At 45.5% G+C, this 19020-nt stretch overlaps 1 protein-coding gene across 3 annotated transcripts in view; it reads left to right on the top strand.

The window, feature by feature from the left end:
• Positions 1-7365: 7365 nt before the first annotated feature.
• The window catches only part of RNF130 (ring finger protein 130), a 157381-nt gene continuing 145726 nt past the window's right edge, over positions 7366-19020 (top strand). For 2 of the 3 annotated variants that reach the window (XM_054556660.2, XM_054556662.2), the window contains exon 1: positions 7396-7717. In XM_054556660.2, coding sequence (XP_054412635.1) covers positions 7468-7717 — 250 coding nt within the window. In that variant the 5' untranslated portion in view covers positions 7396-7467. Of the gene's footprint in view, positions 7718-19020 lie in introns of all 3 variants that reach the window. The other variant, XM_002816320.6, reaches the window with a different exon arrangement.

Genomic DNA, 19020 nt, shown 5'->3' with positions numbered 1-19020 from the left:
GATGTTTGGAAATATCTGAATAAGGGGGGGATATGGGGTTATTTTAGGGCATTCATTGTTCATGGGGAATTCACTGTTCATTGTCCTGGCCATGATAGCATGGAAGAACGGCCCAAAGGCTCATAAGATAGTTCAGGAAAGAACTTTACAAGTCAAAGTGACAGATAGAGCAGCAGGTCCCCAACACTTTTGACACCAGGGACCAGGTTTAGTGGAAGACGATGTTTCCATGGACTGGGATCAGGCTGGGAGTGGTTTTGAGATGATTCAAGCACATTACATTTATTGTGCACTTTATTTCTATTATGATTACATTGTAATATGTAATGAAATATTATACAACTTGCCATAACGTAGATCAGTGGGAGCCCTGAGCTTGTTTTCCTGCAACTAGGCAGTCCCGTCTGGGGGTGATGGAAGACAGTGACAGATCATCAGGCATTGGATTCTCATAAGGAGTGCGCAACGTAGATCCCTCGCAAGCACGGTTCACAATAGGGTTCACGCTCCTATGAGAATTCAGTGCTGCTGCTGATGTGACAGGAGGTGGGGCTTAGGTGGTAACGTGAGCAAATACAGATGAGGCTTCACTCACTCGCTCACCGCCGGCTCTGTGAGGTTGGGGACCCGTCAGATACAGCATTTATGACCACATGATACCCACGGCTGAACCCAGGTGGTGGGGTACACAGCTGCTTCATTGTACCACTCTTTTAACTTTTTCATATATTTGAAATTTTTCATTAGAAGAGAGTAAATTTTTTGGATTGCTGATGCAAATATGTTGTAGATTCTTCTAAATAAAATGCCATTACGTCATCATGTCCTGGTGGCAGTGGGCAGCCGGTGCCTGCGAGTGCCTGCTCTGGGGGGTGCCTGTGGGAGGGTGGTGTTTCAGTCCTCACCCAGGCTGAACCCTTCACACACCTCACCTCTCTAGCAACAAGTCACAGGGAATGGGGTAACTACAGCGGCTACATGTTCCATGCATCTGTCCTCTGATTTGCATCTGGCAGAGCTAGAGAGGCAGAGGTCATCATCTCCACTTCACAGAGAGAAACTGACCCCAAGGGGACAAGAACTTGCAGAGATCACAGAGCTGACTCGTGGCCAAGTGGGAATTTGAACCAATGGCATTCTGGTAAACCACCGTGAAAAATAAGAAAGAGGGGGAGGGGGAGGGAAGGGAGGCCTGATTTGTGGTGTGTGCCAATTTCCGTAGTATAAATACTACCTACTGCCATGGCTGGTTTCAAAGTACCAATGTTTAACAACTGGCCTGCAGAATTTCTGAATATTTAATAATTGGCTCTAGCACAGCATCGATTTAAACCCAGGCCTAGGCATCTGTCCCTTGAGCTCCTCTTCCGTTTTCTGTCGTTTGCACACCAATTGCATAATTTCACCACATCTGTGTTCTACCTGTTATTTATTAAATAGTTTTCTTTAAGACATCTCACTTTTTAAAAGCAGGTGACATGACTATCATTGAAAGCTAAATCACTTGCTATGAAGTAGAAGCTTATATTAAAATGAACGTTTATTTTTTTTAATTAAAAAATGTTCTTTGTACTTATTAAAGCTCCTAAGGAGAGTCCCAAAATACCCTTGCTGTGTGCTTGCCCTGACGACCCACTCTGGGGACCTGGAGCCTGTCTCTTGGCCTTTTGTGAAGCCCATTAGATGGACATGGCTTCTCAATGGATTCTTTTGTTTTGAGATGGAGTCTTGCTCTGTTGCCCAGGCTGGAGTGCAGTGGTGCAATCTCGTCTCACTGCAACCTCCACCTCCCAGGTTCAAGCGATTCTCCTGCCTCAGCCTCCAGAGTAGTTGAGATTACAGATGCATGCTCAGCTAATTTTTGTATTTTTAGTAGCAACGGGGTTTCACCATGTTGGCCAGGCTGGTCTTGAACTCCTGGCCTCAAGTGATCTGCCCGCCTTGGCCTCCCAAAGTGCTCGGATTACAGGTGTGGGCCACTGTGCTTGGCCCTCACTGAATTCTTCACAAGGCAAATTCAGCAAATCTGATGTGAATGTGAAAAAGCTTGGCCAGTATCAGAAGCATCTCTTGTATGGTTGATGTCTCCATAGAGCCCTTCACCTACAGCATCTCTGAGTACTTTAGGGTCTATAAGGAACACAGCCTCTCCTGGACAGCCTGCTCCATGGAGTTGGACTGGGTTTCTGCAGTGCTTTTACCTGCAGCCACAGCTGGGGTGGGGTTTCATAATTACCAACAGTGGAAGCGGCCAGCATAGATGGAGACTTATGAGGGACAGGAGCAGGAGGTGGGCGTGGGGAGGGAAGACACAGATAAAAGAGGCTCAGGTGGGGAGGAAGGGGGCAGCTTGAAAAGATGGCGCCAGTGCCTACCAACACTAAATACATGTCTGCGTATGACACATCATCCCACTCCAAAGGACACTCTCAGAGATGCAGACACATCCCCACCGAGAGGCATGCAGGCTTCATAACGGCTTGATCCATCACATTCACAAACGAAAATCAATATGAATGCCCATCCGCAGGAAAATAGATAAATCAACAGTGGAATACTATACAGCAAATAAAAAGAGCAAACTATAACTACACACATAAAAACATAAAATCTCACAGATGTAGGTTAAGAAAAAGAAACAGGACACCAAAGATTCCATATTGTGTGATTCTATTTATATTATATAAAGTTCAACAACAGGCAAACTAATCAATGGTAACAGAAATCAGAACAGTAGCTGGGCATGGTGGTGCACACCTGTAGTCTCAGCTACTCGGGAGGATGAGGTGGGAGCATTCCTGAGCCCAGGAGTTCAAGACTGCAGGAAGCCATGATTGCACCACTGCGCTCCCGCCTGGGTGACAGACTAAGACCCTGTCTCTAAAGAAAGAAGAAAAGAAATCAGAATGGTGGGGTGCTCACGACTGAGAAGCTCAGGGAAACTTTCAGGAGTGCTAGTAATGTTCTCCATCTTCATCTAGATAATGGGTAAAGGGTGTTTCCACCTCATAAAAAACATTTTAAGTTGTACCCATATAATTTTTGCACTTTACTATATGTATGTTATATTGCAATATAAAAAATTAATAAATGTATGAAAGAAGTAAAAAAAATATAGTGCTGGGTGAAGAGGATCAGAAACAGAATGACATCAATAACCCAATACAGTTTAATAATTAAAAAGCACATGCACATTAAGCAACAACACACATTTTGCAAGAACACAAACAAAAGAGACACATGAAGCACACTAAAATGGTTCCCTATGGGTCAAGGAACGGGAGTGAGAAAGTGACAAAAGGGAACATGTTGTTAATGAAATAAGAGCAGGGCCTTCCTAGGACCAGTGGGGATTATCTGCCATTCAAGAAAGAAAAGGAAGAGGAGGAGAAAGAGGAGTTGGACTTTGGGAAATCTGGGCAACCCACTGGGGTTTGTAGCACTGTCCAGGGGACCCCCGCTTGGTCTCTGATTGCTGGCGTCCCAAACTCTGTGCAGCATGCTTTACACATACACATTACCCTGTCTGCTGTCCTGGGAGGGCAGACATTGCTCACAGAGGAGACAGATCTTCTCCTGAAGGACTGAAGCTCTTACAGGGCTTGGATGTGGGAGGCTGGCAGCTTGGGCCCCACTGGAGTTCTGGGGAGAAAGGGAATTTGAGCTGGGGCTTACAGGTGACCTAGGATTTATTGTAGGCTGAGAAATGGACACAGAGGCAGGGGAATGTGGTGCGTGGTGGAGTCAGGGAAATAACCCCATTAAGGAAAAAGGTTCGTGGGCAGCTCATTCACAGGCCAGCGTGGGCCAGAGCCAGACTGCGGCACACATCCTCCGTGAGACCTGCCATGTCCGATAAAATCACTTGTGCTTTTATTTAACCAATACTTTTAATTAATTCACTTTTTTTCTTAAATGTTTTAAAAGATAGCATTGTGTAAAGATATATAAATGGCCAATAAGCACATGAAAAGATGTTAAAGATGTTCAGCACCACTAATCATTAGGGAAATGCAAATCAAAACCATAATGAGATACCGCCTAATACCCATTTAGATGGCTACTATTTTGAAAAAGAAATAGAGAAGTGTTGGCAAGGATGCGAAGAAACTGGAACCCTTGTGCAGTTGGTGGGAATGTAAAATGGGGCAGCTACTATTAAAAACACAGTAGGGCAGTTCCTGAAAAAAGTTAAGCATAGAATTACCGTTAGATCTGGTAATTCCACTTCTGAGTATATAGACGAAAGAATTGAAAGCAGGAAGGGATATTTATACGCCCCCAATGTTCATAGCATCATTATTCATGATAGCCAAACAGTAGAGGCAACCAAGTGTCCTATGATGAATGGATAAACAAAGTGTATTATATACATACAGTGGAATGGATGAATGGCTAAAAAAAAAACTTGGAATATACATACAATGTGATATGATTCAGCCTTAGCAAAGGAGGAAATCTGATATGTACTTCAACAGAGGTGAACCTCAAGGACATCATGCAAAGCAAGATAAGCTACTCACAAAAGGACAAATACTATATGATTCCACTTATGCGGGTAACTAGAATCATCAAAATCATAGAGACAGAAAAGAAGAATGGTGGTTGGGGAAGGGGGAACGTTTAATGGGTGCAGAGTTTCAGTTTTACAAGATGGAAAGAGTTCTGGAGATGGATGGCGAAGGTTACACAACAATGTGAATGTACTTAATGTCACTGATCCATACGCTTAAAAATGGTTAAGATGGACAATTTTATGTTATGTGTATTTTACCACAATATTTTAAAAGGTAGCATTGTATCACTATTGTAAATGAAAAACCTCTTGTCTCCCTAAGGTCTCCTTAAAACCTTGAGGTCTCCTTAAAAGACAATGCCACTCCCAAGTACAGGCTGGTGTGAATGTCGCCATACATGCTGGTGCGTGATGAGGCTGTGCACGATGAGGCTGTGCGCCGAGACCTCATCTTGCTTTATTTAAAGGGGAGATCAGCAAGTGCCAGGGAAGTGTTAAAGGTGCTCTGGAACCAACTTTCTCCTTGACAAATTCAGAAGGGTTGAGAAAGCCGCTTCCTCCCCACCTGATTAACAAAGTGGTGCTTGTGAGCTTCTGTAATTGTTTCTTGTGCCAGAGGTCATGGACATCTTACAGTTTGAAGACTCCTCCTTTATAAGGACAAAGGAGTAGAGGCCATGAGCCTCTTGGACACGGGTAGGCCAGGGCATGCCCAGCAAGAAGAGCAGGAGACCCTCACCGGGAAGAGCCCTACACGGGCCCTAGATGTGGCCCTGGGCTGTGGGGGCCAGGAATTTCTGGGTCTTAGGTGCTAGAGCATGGGTAACTTGATGCTAAGGACTCCTTGCCCTATGAAGGGCCCAGCTGGAGGGGACCAGATCAGAGCACTCTTTAGGTGCCAGGCCCAGGGTGAGGACCCCGCTGCTTTGGCCTAGGGGCTGTACTTGCCGAGGATAAGTAAATAAGTAAAAGCTGTTCTCCATAGGCCAGGGCACGGTCTATAAGGACTATGGTAGAGGGTGGAAGAGAGGGAAATGGAGGGAGAAATTGTGAAGGATGTCTGCCAAGTCATCAATAGCGGACATCTGTTTTCTTTCTTTTTTCTTTTTTTGAGACGGAGTCTTGCTCTGTTGCCCAGGCTGGAGTGCAGTGCCTCGATCTCTGCTCACTGCAAGCTCCGCCTCCCGGGTTCCAACGATTCTCCTGCCTCAGCCTCCTGAGTAGCTGGGACTACAGGCGCGCACCACCACGACTAATTTTTGTATTTTTAGTAGAGACGGGGTTTCACCATGTTGGCCAAGGTGGTGTCGAACTCCTGACCTCGTGATCCGCCCACCTAGGCCTCCCAAAGTGCTGGGATTACGGGCGTGAGCCGCCGCGCCTGGCCAGTAGTGGACATCTTAAGTTTTAGCCTGCACTGCATCCGTACCCTTTCCTGGAAACAGTGCCTCAAATTTCTTTTTGGGGAGCTACCTCTTTTCCGGATTTTCAGAACATTTGCTTGTGCAAAGCTGACTCCACCCACTTCCCGCTGTAGGAAACAGGAGACTCAACCCTGGCTGGTCAGAAGACGCCAAACTTTCCCCCTCCGCCACCCCACAAAGATCCTGTAAGTTCCTGAATTCGGCTGCACTGCCCCATTCTTCCTTTTAGCTGATACTTTATAGCGATGTGTATCTTTTAAACGCCATGGAGAGAGAGAATGAGAGTCGTGTGTGTGTGTGCGCGCGCGTTTCGGAAGGTGGAGGGGGGTTCTCACTGCAACCCTCTGGTCCGGGGGCCCCTGGAGTAGTTCACCAATCACTAGAGTAGGGGCTCCCCAACCGCCCGGCCGCGGACCTGTTCCAGCCCAGGGCCTTGGAGGAACCAGCAGGCGAGCAGGAGGTGAGGGAGCATCACCGCCTGAGCTCCGCCCCCTGTCAGATCAGGGCGGCATTAGATTCTCACGGGAACGCGAACCCGGTTGTGAACTGCGCGTGCTTGGGACCTAGGCTGCCCGCTTCTTACGAGAATCTAACGCCTGACGATCTGAGGTGGAGCAGCCTCATCCCGAAACCACTTCAATTTCCTCAGTCCCTGGAAAAACTCTCTTCCAGGAAACCCGTCCCCCAGTGCCAAAAAGGTTAGGGACGGCCACCCTAGAGGTCTTTCCCAACCACTCGTGTCCCTGCAGGTCCGGGCCAGAGACATCCCCCATCCATGATGTCAACTGCATGACCTGAATGTTAAATCTCATGACATTTAATTTTAAAAATTTATTTTAAAGTTATAGCTTTTTTTCCTTTGCAGTCTGTTCTCACACATTTCCATAGGTCCTCGCAAATCTCCCGCGCTCCACGCCCTGCGGCTATCACGCCCGACAGAGAAACAAGCAGCGCCGGCGGCTGACCCGGCGGCCCGGGCCCTCGTGCAGGCGGGCGGGAGCGGACAGGCCCTGGCACGCATGCGCTCGGGGCGGGGCTGCGCCTTAGGCCTGCGCGTTGCCGCTGGACCAGCGGGGGGGCGGGGGGGCGGGGCGGCGGCGGACACGCGCCTCAGGCGGCAGCCGCGCGAGAGAGACTTTGTGTTCCTCTGACCCTCGGGGCGCTTCCTCCCGTGCCGCCCTTCCCCTCCCCCGCCGCATCCTTGCGAGGCGCCTCCCATTCGGTGGGACCGACCCGGGGGGATGGAGGGGGCACGCTCCTACAGCCCTCCTGGGACCCCGAAGAGACGCCCGCGTGCGACCTGAGACGCCGCCCTCGCCGAGGGCCCATGGGCGCGTCCCCACGGGCGGGCAGCTGACGTGAGGGCGGCGAGCAGCGGGGCCGCGGCGTCCAGGAGGGCCGCGCTCGGGCTCGGCCCCGCGCAGGCCGCGCGCGCGCGCGCTCCCGCCGCAGCCCGGGCCGCGCCCGCCCCGCCTCTAGGCGCCGGCCCCGGAGCCCGGTCCGCGAGCAGCGGCGGCTGCCGGAGGGATGATGAGCTGCGCGGGGCGGGCGGGCCCTGCCCGGCTCGCCGCGCTCGCCCTGCTGACCTGCAGCCTGTGGCCGGCGCGGGCAGACAACGCGAGCCAGGAGTACTACACGGCGCTCATCAACGTGACGGTGCAGGAGCCCGGCCGCGGCGCCCCGCTCACGTTCCGCATCGACCGCGGGCGCTACGGGCTTGACTCCCCCAAGGCCGAGGTCCGCGGCCAGGTGCTGGCGCCGCTGCCCCTCCACGGAGGTGAGTGCCGGCCCGGGGGCGGCGGGCGGTGGTGGCTGCATCCCGCGGAGGCGGCGGGGCTGGGGTTCCCGGCCCTGGCTCTCCCGCTGCGCGCTGCCCGGCCGACAGCCCCAGCCAGGGTCGAGGCTTCGGTCGTGGACAGCCCGGCCTGCTCCCGTGGGAACCAGGCTCCGGGAGCGTGATTGGGTTTTTCCCTTCTTTTAAAAAAGACTTGGAACGGTCATCTTTGCGTTCAGGCAGCTTGTTTGCTGGAGGGCATTGAGCTAGGAGTTTGCAGGGACAGCGTAGACAAAGGAGGTGGTGCGAGAGCGCAAAACTACTTCATGGGGAGGACGTCTCAGCCTGTATTTTGGAAGCAGCAGGTTTGTTCCTGAAATCGCGGACTTAAGGCTGCGCTAGAGCTCGAAGGATGCGGCCCTTTTCTAATATAAAAACGTGCCGTTTTTCTTAAGTGGTAAATTGCGGGGCGGGGGGGGTGTAAAGGGAAAATGGACATCTTCCCTGTTGCTTTTGCCTCTTGTTCTTGCCCTAGTAGTTTTACCGTAATTTGACGCCTGAAAATGTCACATTAGGAGGATCTGACACTAATCGGTACTGCTAGCCAAGGCTTTTCAGGTCGCGGGTGCCGACCAAAAGGGAAATAGGTAAAATTTTCAAGAATTGTCTTTGAAACTATTCGGCTTAATGTCATGTTTTCCTATAAACAAGGGCTTTGTTTAGTTGATCATTTGGTGTAAACATGTATTTGTTTAAATTATTAGTCATGGTTCGAAAGAAACCCTTTGCACATCGTGGAATATGATTTTTTGGGTTTTGGCCTACGCTGAACTTTTGGGAGATATCTGCTGTTATCCCCACCCTCATTGTCACCCTGAGAATGCTGAGAGGGGATTTTTCTTTTCTAAACTGCTGTTCATGTTAGGATGACCTAAAGTAGGCAACCTAAATAAAAGTCATGGTTTGCTTTTACACTCTTAAGATATTAACATATTATGCCCCTCGAGGTCTATATTTGTATGCCAAAGTTCTAAGCTGTTTTCTTCTTTGAGACAGTCTGGCTGGGGAAGAATAATCACATAAGGCTTTTACTGTAGCCTGTCCGCAACTCAGACTGGGCTTTTAAAAGTCCGTTTTACACCAGTAATCAGGTGCTTAAGGTGCATATCTCATCTCTACTGTGTTAAAAATGGCAGTTAGGGTCCCAGCTTGGCCATAGAAACAACTTTTGTCTTGGGTTCATTCAGTAAATATTTGAGTTCCTGCTCTGTGCCAGTCACTGTGGTTGAGATGCACAGTGTTGCCAGACTGGCAACTAACAATGGTAGCCTCTTTTCTGGTGGAGAGAACCGTGAGGGTCACGTGGAAGGGTAGAAAGAGGAAGAGGGAGGCAAGCTGTTCTGGAGCAAGAGCTGGTCCTCTGCAGTGTTGTGAAATCTGTGGTTTGTCTTTGAGGCTTGGTTCCATCAGGCACGCCAAATCCATGGTCTGAACTTCATATCCTTGCCTCCACGGTGTTCGTGTGCTTCAGCTACTTGTTGCTTGCCTATCACCCCAAACAAAAGCCCCGTCTTTGAGAAAGCTTGTTTTAGGTGTTTCTGTAGAAGGGTATTGGGAACTAGCTCATGTGTATTGATTGAGGTGTGGATGAAGGTTAGTCCTATTGCCCTCTCAGTGGGGAGGCAGCATTGTAGGATTAAAGGTTCTGAGTCAGGCCTGTGCTCTACGTATATTGTGTGACACTGGAAAAGTAACTCTGCCATTTAGCCTGTTCCTCATCCGTAAAATGGAATGATGAAATGTACATCTCTTAAGGTTGTTGACAGGTTTAAACAGTTCCTTAATTCTGAGGAGATTTGTTAACCTAGAGGAATCTCTCAATTGGTGAGATTTTAGACACTGCAACAAAATGAACACATTTGGGCAGTGTGTGAAGACTGGGTGTGAGGTCAGTCCCCTTGAGTTTCAGCCTCCCTTTCCTTGATTCCCTAGGGGTCATTCTGTATCCCTCCCACCTGGGCTTGCTCCAGGTTTTCTCGGGGTGGGGGTGGGGGTGGGGCTGGGGGATCCTACAGGTGGTTTAAGTCTGGCTTTGTACCAAGGGTCTTCACACATATGCAGTTTTTCAGTCCAGCAAATATTAATTGAAATCCTGTGTGCCAAGTATCAGTCAAGGCATTGGTGAAGGAGAGGCAACAGCAGTGAACAAAACAGATTTTAAAAAATCCGTCTCTGTGAAGCGTAGCTTCTGCTGGGGATCTTTATAAGTTAGTCTACCTGTCAGCAGTTTCTAAACCTATGGGTTTATATGAAATCTAAATCTTCTGCTGTTGCAGTAGGAACTTAGGAATTTATTTTAGAAACAGAAATGGTGACATAAATCTGTTAAAATTATTCGTGTTTAAGAAAATGATTTAAAATTAGAATACTTGGGTATTTTACGTTATAATCTTGATTTAATGAGTTTCACAATTTTTTAGTTTTAGAAAAAATAGTGCATCTTTATGACCTTGATGCTCTTATAATTTTGAATTGAGGAGAATTCTTGACATGTTTATTGAGGACTTACTGCGTGTTGACACTAAGCAAAGTCATGTTCAGATTACACACAAAGTTATCAGACAGGTCCTGGTTGAAAAACAGCTGTGGCAAATAGTGAAACTCATGAACATTTGTTTTGAGGGTGTTTGGTAGAAATGAACATAAAGACAAAAGAACTTTATAGTTTTCCTAGAGTTTAACGCGATGGCTCATTTTAAAGCTGTGGATTGATTTATGAGACCAGAAACCTTTCTGTTTGCTTTGCAGTGCTACTATCAGTTTGGCATGTGTGAATTTCTGAATAAGATTTATTTGTCCTATCCCTTTAAAGAGCAAATAGTCAATTTTTTTCTTAGGCACTTTGGTATTTTAAAAGTATATTTTGGCAAGTGCTATACTTTATGTACTATACTTTATGAGATATTTTATAAACAAGTGTATTTTAAAAATATGTCTTTGTCATTAAGTGGAATGCATTGGTGGGTGTAGACTCATTTGCCTGGGGCTAACACATTTTATATTTTAACTGGTAAAGAATTCGTGTTTAGAAACGGAGTTTTGAAGGAACATGTCTTGTATTTATGCACAGATCACGGTTGCTTTCTTATTACTTACTCAAATGGTAAGCTTAGAACTAGGAGCAAAATATTTAGTACCTTTGTGGAGCAGCCTAGCTAGGGTCTGCTGTGGAACAGACATTGTAAATGTGCTTTATGTGTGTGCACACTAACTTTTTGTTTGAGCCCAGAGTGGGGGTTGGGAGAGGAGAAAGCCCTGTGTTGATGATGTGATTGTGTATGCAGATGTGCTGGCGGGGAAGAATTTAGTATCGGCCACTTCTTGCTTTGCATAGAAATTTTCAGGATTGGATGTTACAGCCTTAGAGAATAATTTTACCAAATAATAAATTCTTTTTTGCTAACTTGCTTAGGGATACAATAAAACTCAAAAAAGTGAGTCTTAGGTTTTTATGTTTAAAAATGTAATCCTAGTAGGCGAAGCCTTTAATGGTTCCTTTAATGAATCTGAAATTGGTTTTTAGAAATTCTCATGACAAGTGGAGAAGATTGATGTGAAAACAGGATTTGGGTGAAAGGGGTCATGTAATGTTTGAATTCATAACAGCAAAGGCAGGGGCTATTGGACACAGATTTCAAAATATTCAGAGAAAAAGGATATATGATGATGGGAGCAGGGTCTCTGAACATTCAGAAAGAGAATTCAGAAAGAGCTGGAGGCTCTAAAAATCAAATTTTAACATAAATAGGCTGGCAAGAGAAAAGGGGATATATATAATAAATTATATTTATGTTGAACTTTACAGCTTATGACGTTTTTACATACTGTGTTTTTCCTTCACATTTGAATGATGAGTTCCATTAGCCTATACATATTCGAATTTTTTTTAAAAACGACTTGATCTCTCCACCAAATCCCTATCCTGCTTCCACCCCATTTCTCTCTTACAGCGAACCTCTCAACGTTGTCTACATTTACTGCCTCTGATTTTTCCTCCTGCTGCTCTTCTCTTTGTGAAGGTCTTCTATTGCCATGCCAGTGATTTTGATGAAGACGTGGCATATGTAACAGATATATTTGATAGCAGGGTCAGAATTGCAAAGATCTTAATGTGTAGAATGATGGGCTATATAGCTTTAAAAAAAATTAATAGGAATGAAGACATAGATTTGGGTTAAAAAAAAATCACCTTCATGGAGGGGAGCAGAAGGGAGCTAAGGCTTAGCTATCTGCCAGATGACAAAGTTGTGAGCTCTCACTGACCTCACCCCGCCTTGCCCCGTCTAATCTTGTGCTGCATTTGGGCCTCAAGACTAGATAACTTCTAACATCCCTCCCGCCTTGAACAAGGTGTGACTGTAAATTAGTAAGACATGTCTTTTATTTTATTTTAAAGATAGGGTCTTGCTCTGTTGCCCAGGCTGGAATGCAGTGGTGTGGTCATAGCTCATTGTAGCCTCGACCTCAAGGAGTCAAGTGATCGATCCTCCTGCCTCAGTCTCCCAAGTAGCTGAGACTGCAGGTGCACGCCATTATACCTGGCTAATTTTTTTATTTTTTATTTTTTATTTAATTTAATTTTATTTTTTTGAGACAGAGTTTCGCTCTTGTTGCCCAGGCTGGAGTGCAATGGCACGATCTCGGCTCACCGCAACCTCCGCCTCCTGGGTTCCGCCTTCCTGCCTCAGCCTCCCTAGTAGCTGGGATTACAGGCATGTGCCACCACGCCTGGCTAATTTTTTGTATTTTTAGTAGAGACGGGGTTTCTCCATGTTCGTCAGGCTGGTCTTGAACTCCCGACCTCAGGTGATCCGCCCGATACCTGGCTAATTTTATAAATTTTTTATAGAGACAGAGTCTTGCTGTATTGCCCAGGCTAAGACAAATCTTTTTAAACAAACTTGCTAGACTATACCCATGAGGGAGAGTGTTGTTCTTGTTAAACCAGTCATATTGGGAAGGTGTATTAGTCTGTTTTCAAGCTGCTGATAAAGACATACCTGAGCCTGGGAAGAAAAAGAGGTTTAATTGGACTTACAGTTCCACATGGCTGGGGAGGCCTCAGAATCATGGTGGGTGGCAGAAGGTACTTCTTACATGGCGGCAGCAAGAGAAAATTAGGAAGATGCAAAAGTGGAAACCCCTGATAAAACCATCAGATCTGGTGAGAACTTATTCACTATCACAAGAATAGTATGGGGGAAACCGCCTCCATGATTCCAATTATCTCCCACCGGGTCCGTCCCATAACACGTGGGAATTATGGGAGTACAATTCAAAATGAGATTTGGGTAGGGACACAGAGCCAAACCATATCAGAGGGCGTGTGTATGTGTACACATATATGCACATATTATGCAGCAGTGAAAACATTAAACATTATTAGGATGATGGTGTTTAATGTTTGTGATATTACCTTTTTGATTGAACAGTTTTATAAAGCCTGCAATATGTAAATTTTTTATCTTTTCTAGATAGATTTGAATTTGGACAATAATTGAAAGTTATTCAGAGGCAATTGTGAATAAGATACCTGCTTAATCAAGGTAATGAAAGTTTTATTTAAAAAAAAGAGAGAGAAACTATAAAGGAAGGAAACTTATTTTTTTCTGTATTTGTGAACTCTTTCTTTACATAGTTTTTTTGTTGTTGTTGTTTTTTGTTTGTTTGTTTTTTTGAGACGGAGTCTCACTCTGTTGCCCATGCTAGAATGCGGTGGCGTGATCTCGGCACACTGCAGCCTCTGTCTCCTGGGTTCAAGCAATTCTCCTGCCTCAGCCTCCTGAGTAGCTGGGATTACAGGCGCCCACCACCACACCCAGCTAATTTTTTGTATTTTTAGTAGAGGCGGGGTTTCACCATGTTAGCTAGGATGGTCTCGATTTCCTGACCTCATGATCTGCCTGTCTCGACCTCCCAAAGTGCTGGGATTACAAGTGTGAGCCACCGTGCCCGGCCTAGTGCCTGTACTTTAACCACTTCTTTGTACAGCTTCCCAAGTGGGTTTAATAAATTATGATATATCCACTCAGTGGAGTGTTACACAGCCATAAAACGGGAACATTGTGAACTATCATTGTATTAAATTTATTTACAGTGGATAAGGACTCCAAGTAGTATGCAGACATAAAAATGGTTGTGTTATATCGATTAGATAATGGGTGACATTTCTCTTAAAAATTATTGTTAATTTTTACTATGAAAGGGGAAAATTTTTCATGAAAGGATGGGGAAAAGTCGTACCTTCTGAAGGGGATAACCAGGAACGAGTAAGTCTTTGCAAGATTTTTTTTTTTTTTTAATTCATGCTGTAGCTCCAACAACAAAATGAATTCCAAGCATTGGTTAGGATTATTAAGGAACTGGAAGATACTAGGAAAATGTTGAAAAAGGCATGTTTTTTCTCTAGTAAGAAAAGAGGCACTCTAGGACCAAGACAACTTGGTCCAAATATGAAGCAAGCTAAAATATGTCATAATTTTGAGCAGTTTGTGAATCCTAGAGAAGTAAGTGGAATCCTAGTACAGGACTTGGCTTTTAGTGTGATATTTATATGCTGATGATACTAATGCTCTTACTGGTTTTGTGGTTTTCACTGTTTAGATCTAATCTGTAGTTAAAGCATGGAAGACTTAATTCTAGTTACAGAGCAGAAAGCTTGAGACTCTACAAACACAGATGACAAAGGTGGAGAAATGGAAGAGAGAAAAGTTAGGGAGGGCGAGGGAGTCAGTGTATTCATCTCACAGAATGGGGATTCAAGAGATAGTTTCTAGTTGCAGAAGCTAGAAAGGTTTAAACACAGAGGAAAATGAACATAACAATAAAATTGGGAAGAAGGGGAGATGAAGAGTAAGTGAACACACAATCCTGATTAGTGACATCATATATCTGCACACAATTTCCGAAGTTGGCAAACCAAGAAATGATGGCTAGAGACCTGTTTGGAACAGTGGAGTAGACCACCAGAAGAACCAAAAACTGTTAGAAGTGGTTGCCTCTGGGGACTAGGGGCAGGTAGGGTGACTGGGGCAGGTGTGTGTCATTGCAAGCCATTGGATGAATTTGCTTTTTTCATAGATGCATGCAGTAAGATTCCCACTCTTTTCCCTTTGCTCACTGCAAATGAAGCTGCTCCCTATTTTTATTTTTTCTCATTTGAGAAGCTCGTTATTTTCCCAGCATCTTCTCCAACTCCAGTGACGTGCTGTGGAATTTGAGATTGTGCACAAACTAAACAGTATTTCAGGAGACTATGAAATCAGGGAAAGCTACTGTTAAATTGATTTTATTCCATAAATAGGCTTAAATCCATGGACATAAAATAATTTATTATAATAGGTCCTACGTTGCCTGGCTCATAGTGTTTCCATTTTCTCTGGCAGTTCCCTCCTTCCCAGTCCATTGTGGCAAGCTCTCAGCAGTAATGGAATTGAGCACAGTGTGATCGTGTCCTTTGTCCCCATTGGATAGAATGAGTTATCTTTCACCCCCCTCCTGGCTTCTCACTTCTCTTCTTTTTTGGTGTAATTCCGTGAAATCACCTCCTTTTCCTCTGTCTTCCAAAAATAATTTGTATTTACAGAAGTCTTTTGTAAATACAAAATTTCCATTGTGGGTGAACCATGTACCTTTGGTCTTTCTCATGCTTCCTACAGCTCAACAGCTGAATGTTGCTGGGAAAAGTCTTAGGTTTGAGATCAGACATTTTAAGAAAAACCAAATGGGCACTTAACAATGTCCAGTAATCCAAAAATATTTTCTTGTAATGAAATAAGACAACACTGAGACAGCAATTGTTTTCTCTCCCTGTGCCTCCTGTTACCTCCTCCCGTATCTTTATTTTTAGCCTAGGCCTCTCTAGGTTCATGCGCTTGGCTGCCTATTGGTATCTTTACTTCAGTGTCACAAAGACATCTCCAAATTGATAAGCTCCACATGGAGCTTTGATTCGTTTTTTCACCTCCCTATCTGCTACCACTGCTCTCCAATCTTTCCCATCTCAATAAATGACATTGCCGTCCACCCTTGTTATTTACACAAATTTAGGACCATCCTTGCTTCTTTGGCTCACATTCCACATCTAATCCATCCTTCGTGATTTACCTCTAGAATGGATCATACGTATCTGTTGTTTGACATTTTCATGGCTGCCACCTTAGTTCAGGCAACTATCATTTCCTAGTCTCTTTTTCTTGGTCTCTCTGCCTTTTTGCTTAACTTCTTTCAATATTTTCTTCTGTAGTAGCCAAAATAATCTTAAAGGTTCACCCAGTCATGTTACTGCTTGCTTAAACCCCTGCAGTGGCTCGTCATCATCCTTAGAACGGACATCAGAAGTCTCTGTGCAGTATGAGGTGTTCACTACCTGGTCTAGCTCCAGCCCCTTCCTCCTCCCCACCGCCAGGTCGTTTCACCCTTGCTCACCTGCTGAAACCATTCTGATATTCTTTCAGTTCCCAGGGCTTCAATGTCTTCTTTACAGTGTGTGCCCTCTGGTTGGCATGCCACAGTGTTTGCTATATTAGTGGAACTTTACAAAAATTCTTTGGTTCTGTAAAATGGCCAGTCAACGGGACAGATTGAGAATCTTAGAATGTAATGGCCATTAGTAGTCAACAAGTCAAGTCCCCCATCTGAGGCTTCAGCATTCCAGTCAGATACTTGTGCAGGTTAAGATTGAACAAATGTGGTGACAGAAATCTACCATATTCATCTCTGGCAAACCGAATGTTAGAAAGTCTTTTTCATTTGGAAAAAAATGGTTCAGATATTTATAGACACTTTCCTTGTCTGACTCAAGTCCTCTAACCTTTAGGCTTCATATCCCTATTTATTTTGACCATTCTTGGGAATATGGTATCTTAAACCTCAGAATGCATTTGTCTATTAATATTCCACTTAAAGGGTGTAGTGGGTGCTGTAGTCTCAATGTTGGTGTCCCCCCCAAATTCATATGTTGAAGCTCCATTTCCAATGTGATAGTGTTAAGAGGTGGGGCCTTTGGTGGTGATTAGGTCATGAGGGCAGATCTCTCATGAATGGGATTAGTGCCTTTATAAAAGAGGCTGGGGGGCCGGGCGCAGTGGCTCACACCTGTAATCCCAGCACTTTGGGAGGCCGAGGCAGGCAGATCATGAGGTCAGGAGATCGAGACCATCCTGACCAACATGGTGAAACCCTGTCTCTACTAAAAAAAAAAAATACAAAAATTATCCAGGCGTGGTGGTGCGTGCCTGTAGTCCCAGCTACTCAGGAGGCTGAGGCAGGAGAATCGCTTGAACCTGGGAGGCAGAGGTTGCAGTGAGCCAAGGTCGTGCCACTGCACTCCAGCCTGGGTCACAGAGTGAGACTCCGTCTAAAAAATAAAATAAAAGAGGCTGGGGGAGGGGGAAGCATGTTCGCCCTTTTCTGCCATGTGAGGACACAAAGAAGTTTCCATTGATGAAGCAGACAGCGGGCCCTGACGCCACATCTGCTGGCGCCTTGATCTTGGACTTCCCAGCCTACAGAACTATGTGAACCAAATTTGTGCTGTTTATAAATTACCCAGTCTAAGGTATTTTGTTACAGCAGCCCGAAAGGACTAAGAGATGAGTTAAATAGTGTCCATAAAAATTCATGTCCCCCTAGAACCTCAGAATGTGCCCTTATTTGGAAATAGGATCTCTGCAGATGTAATTAGTTGAGGATCAGGATAAACTCATACTAGTTTAGTGTGGGCCCTAAATCCAACGACTAATGTCCTTACAAGAGGAGGAAAAGATACAGAAAGACACACAGAGAAGGCGGCCATGGGAAGGAGGTTACAGAGATGGCATCATCCTGCCACAAACCAGCGAGTGCAAAGGATGGCTGGCAGCCATCAGACGCTGGGAGAGGGGCTGGAGGCGGTTTTTCCCTTGAGCCTCCAGTAGGAGTCAACCCTGCTAACACCAGACTTTGGGGCCCCAGAACTGTGGGACAATGAGACTATGTTGTTTTAAGCCACCAAGTTTGTGATGTCTTGTGGCAGCCACAGGAAACTGATACAAAGAGAATCCCAGCGTTGAACACAGGCACGCAGGGTTAGCTTTGCCAGCACAGGAGAGAGTAGAGATACTTTCTTCATCCTTCTGGATGTGCCTGAAGTCACATCAGTTGTTTTGGTTTTCCTAATTGTGGACTCATCCTGAGCTCACTGTTGATTAAACTTCCAGTGTTTTTCACAGAGGCTGTTCCTAAGCCATCAGCCATTTCATTCAGCCTTTCAGGATACTTTCTGAATCCTGATGTGTCACCCACAGTCTTTACTCTTTCTAGCAGCTTGTGTCACTAGTGAATGCATGAACATAGCTTTCTTTCTTTTTTTCTTTTTTTTTTTGAGACGGAGTCTCGCTGTCGCCCAGGCTGGAGTGCAGTGGTGCGATCTCGGCTCACTGCAAGCTCCGCCTCTCGGGTTCACGCCATTCTCCTGCCTCAGCCTCCCGCGTAGCTGGGACTACAGGCGCCCGCCACCACACCCAGCTAATTTTTTGTATTTTTAGTAGAGACAGGGTTTCACCGTGTTAGCCAGGATGGTCTCGATCTCCTGACCTCGTGATCTGCCCGCCTTGGCCTCCCAAAGTGCTGGGATTACAGGAGTGAGCCACGGCGCCCGGCCGAACATAGCTTTCTGTATCTTCATCTAAGTTAGTGGTTCTTAGCCTTTTGCTTTATAGATCCCCTTTAATAAGTGATGAAAGCTGTAGACCTTTCTCCAGAGAACTACATATTTATGTAGATATACACAAAACTTTTAATAAGGTTTAGGAGGCCAGTTGCCTCTCGAAGCCCCAAGTTAAGAATCCCTACTCTAAGTTACGGGTAGAAGTGCTGGCAAGTGAATGAACAGGCTCTTGCAGTGTGCTGCTAAAAATCCAGGATGGTTGATGCTATTCCATTAACCAGCACTCTTCAGGGATGGCCATTTCACAGAGTTTCCTAATTCACTTTATTGACTTTGCATTTAGCATGTGTTTCTTCAGCTTATGATATCATAAAAGACATAATCAGATGCTTTGGTGGAAAAAACAAGGATACTTTATGTACTTTGCTCCTGATTGGCCAGGCCAGGAGCCACTGCACCGAAGGAAAAGAAGTGAATCTTTCATGGCTTAGCCTTGGTGTGTTAGTTTCTTATTGCCACAGTGACAAATTACCAAAAACTGGGTGGCTTACAACAACACCAGTTTACTTCTCTTCCAGTTCTGGAGGTCGGAATTCTG

This window comes from Pongo abelii, chromosome 4 (assembly GCF_028885655.2).
Source record: "Pongo abelii isolate AG06213 chromosome 4, NHGRI_mPonAbe1-v2.0_pri, whole genome shotgun sequence".
Classification (NCBI taxonomy): domain Eukaryota; kingdom Metazoa; phylum Chordata; class Mammalia; order Primates; family Hominidae; genus Pongo; species Pongo abelii.
The sequence above is the reverse complement of the archived record's forward strand: the minus strand, read 5'-3'. Positions and strand labels throughout refer to the sequence as shown.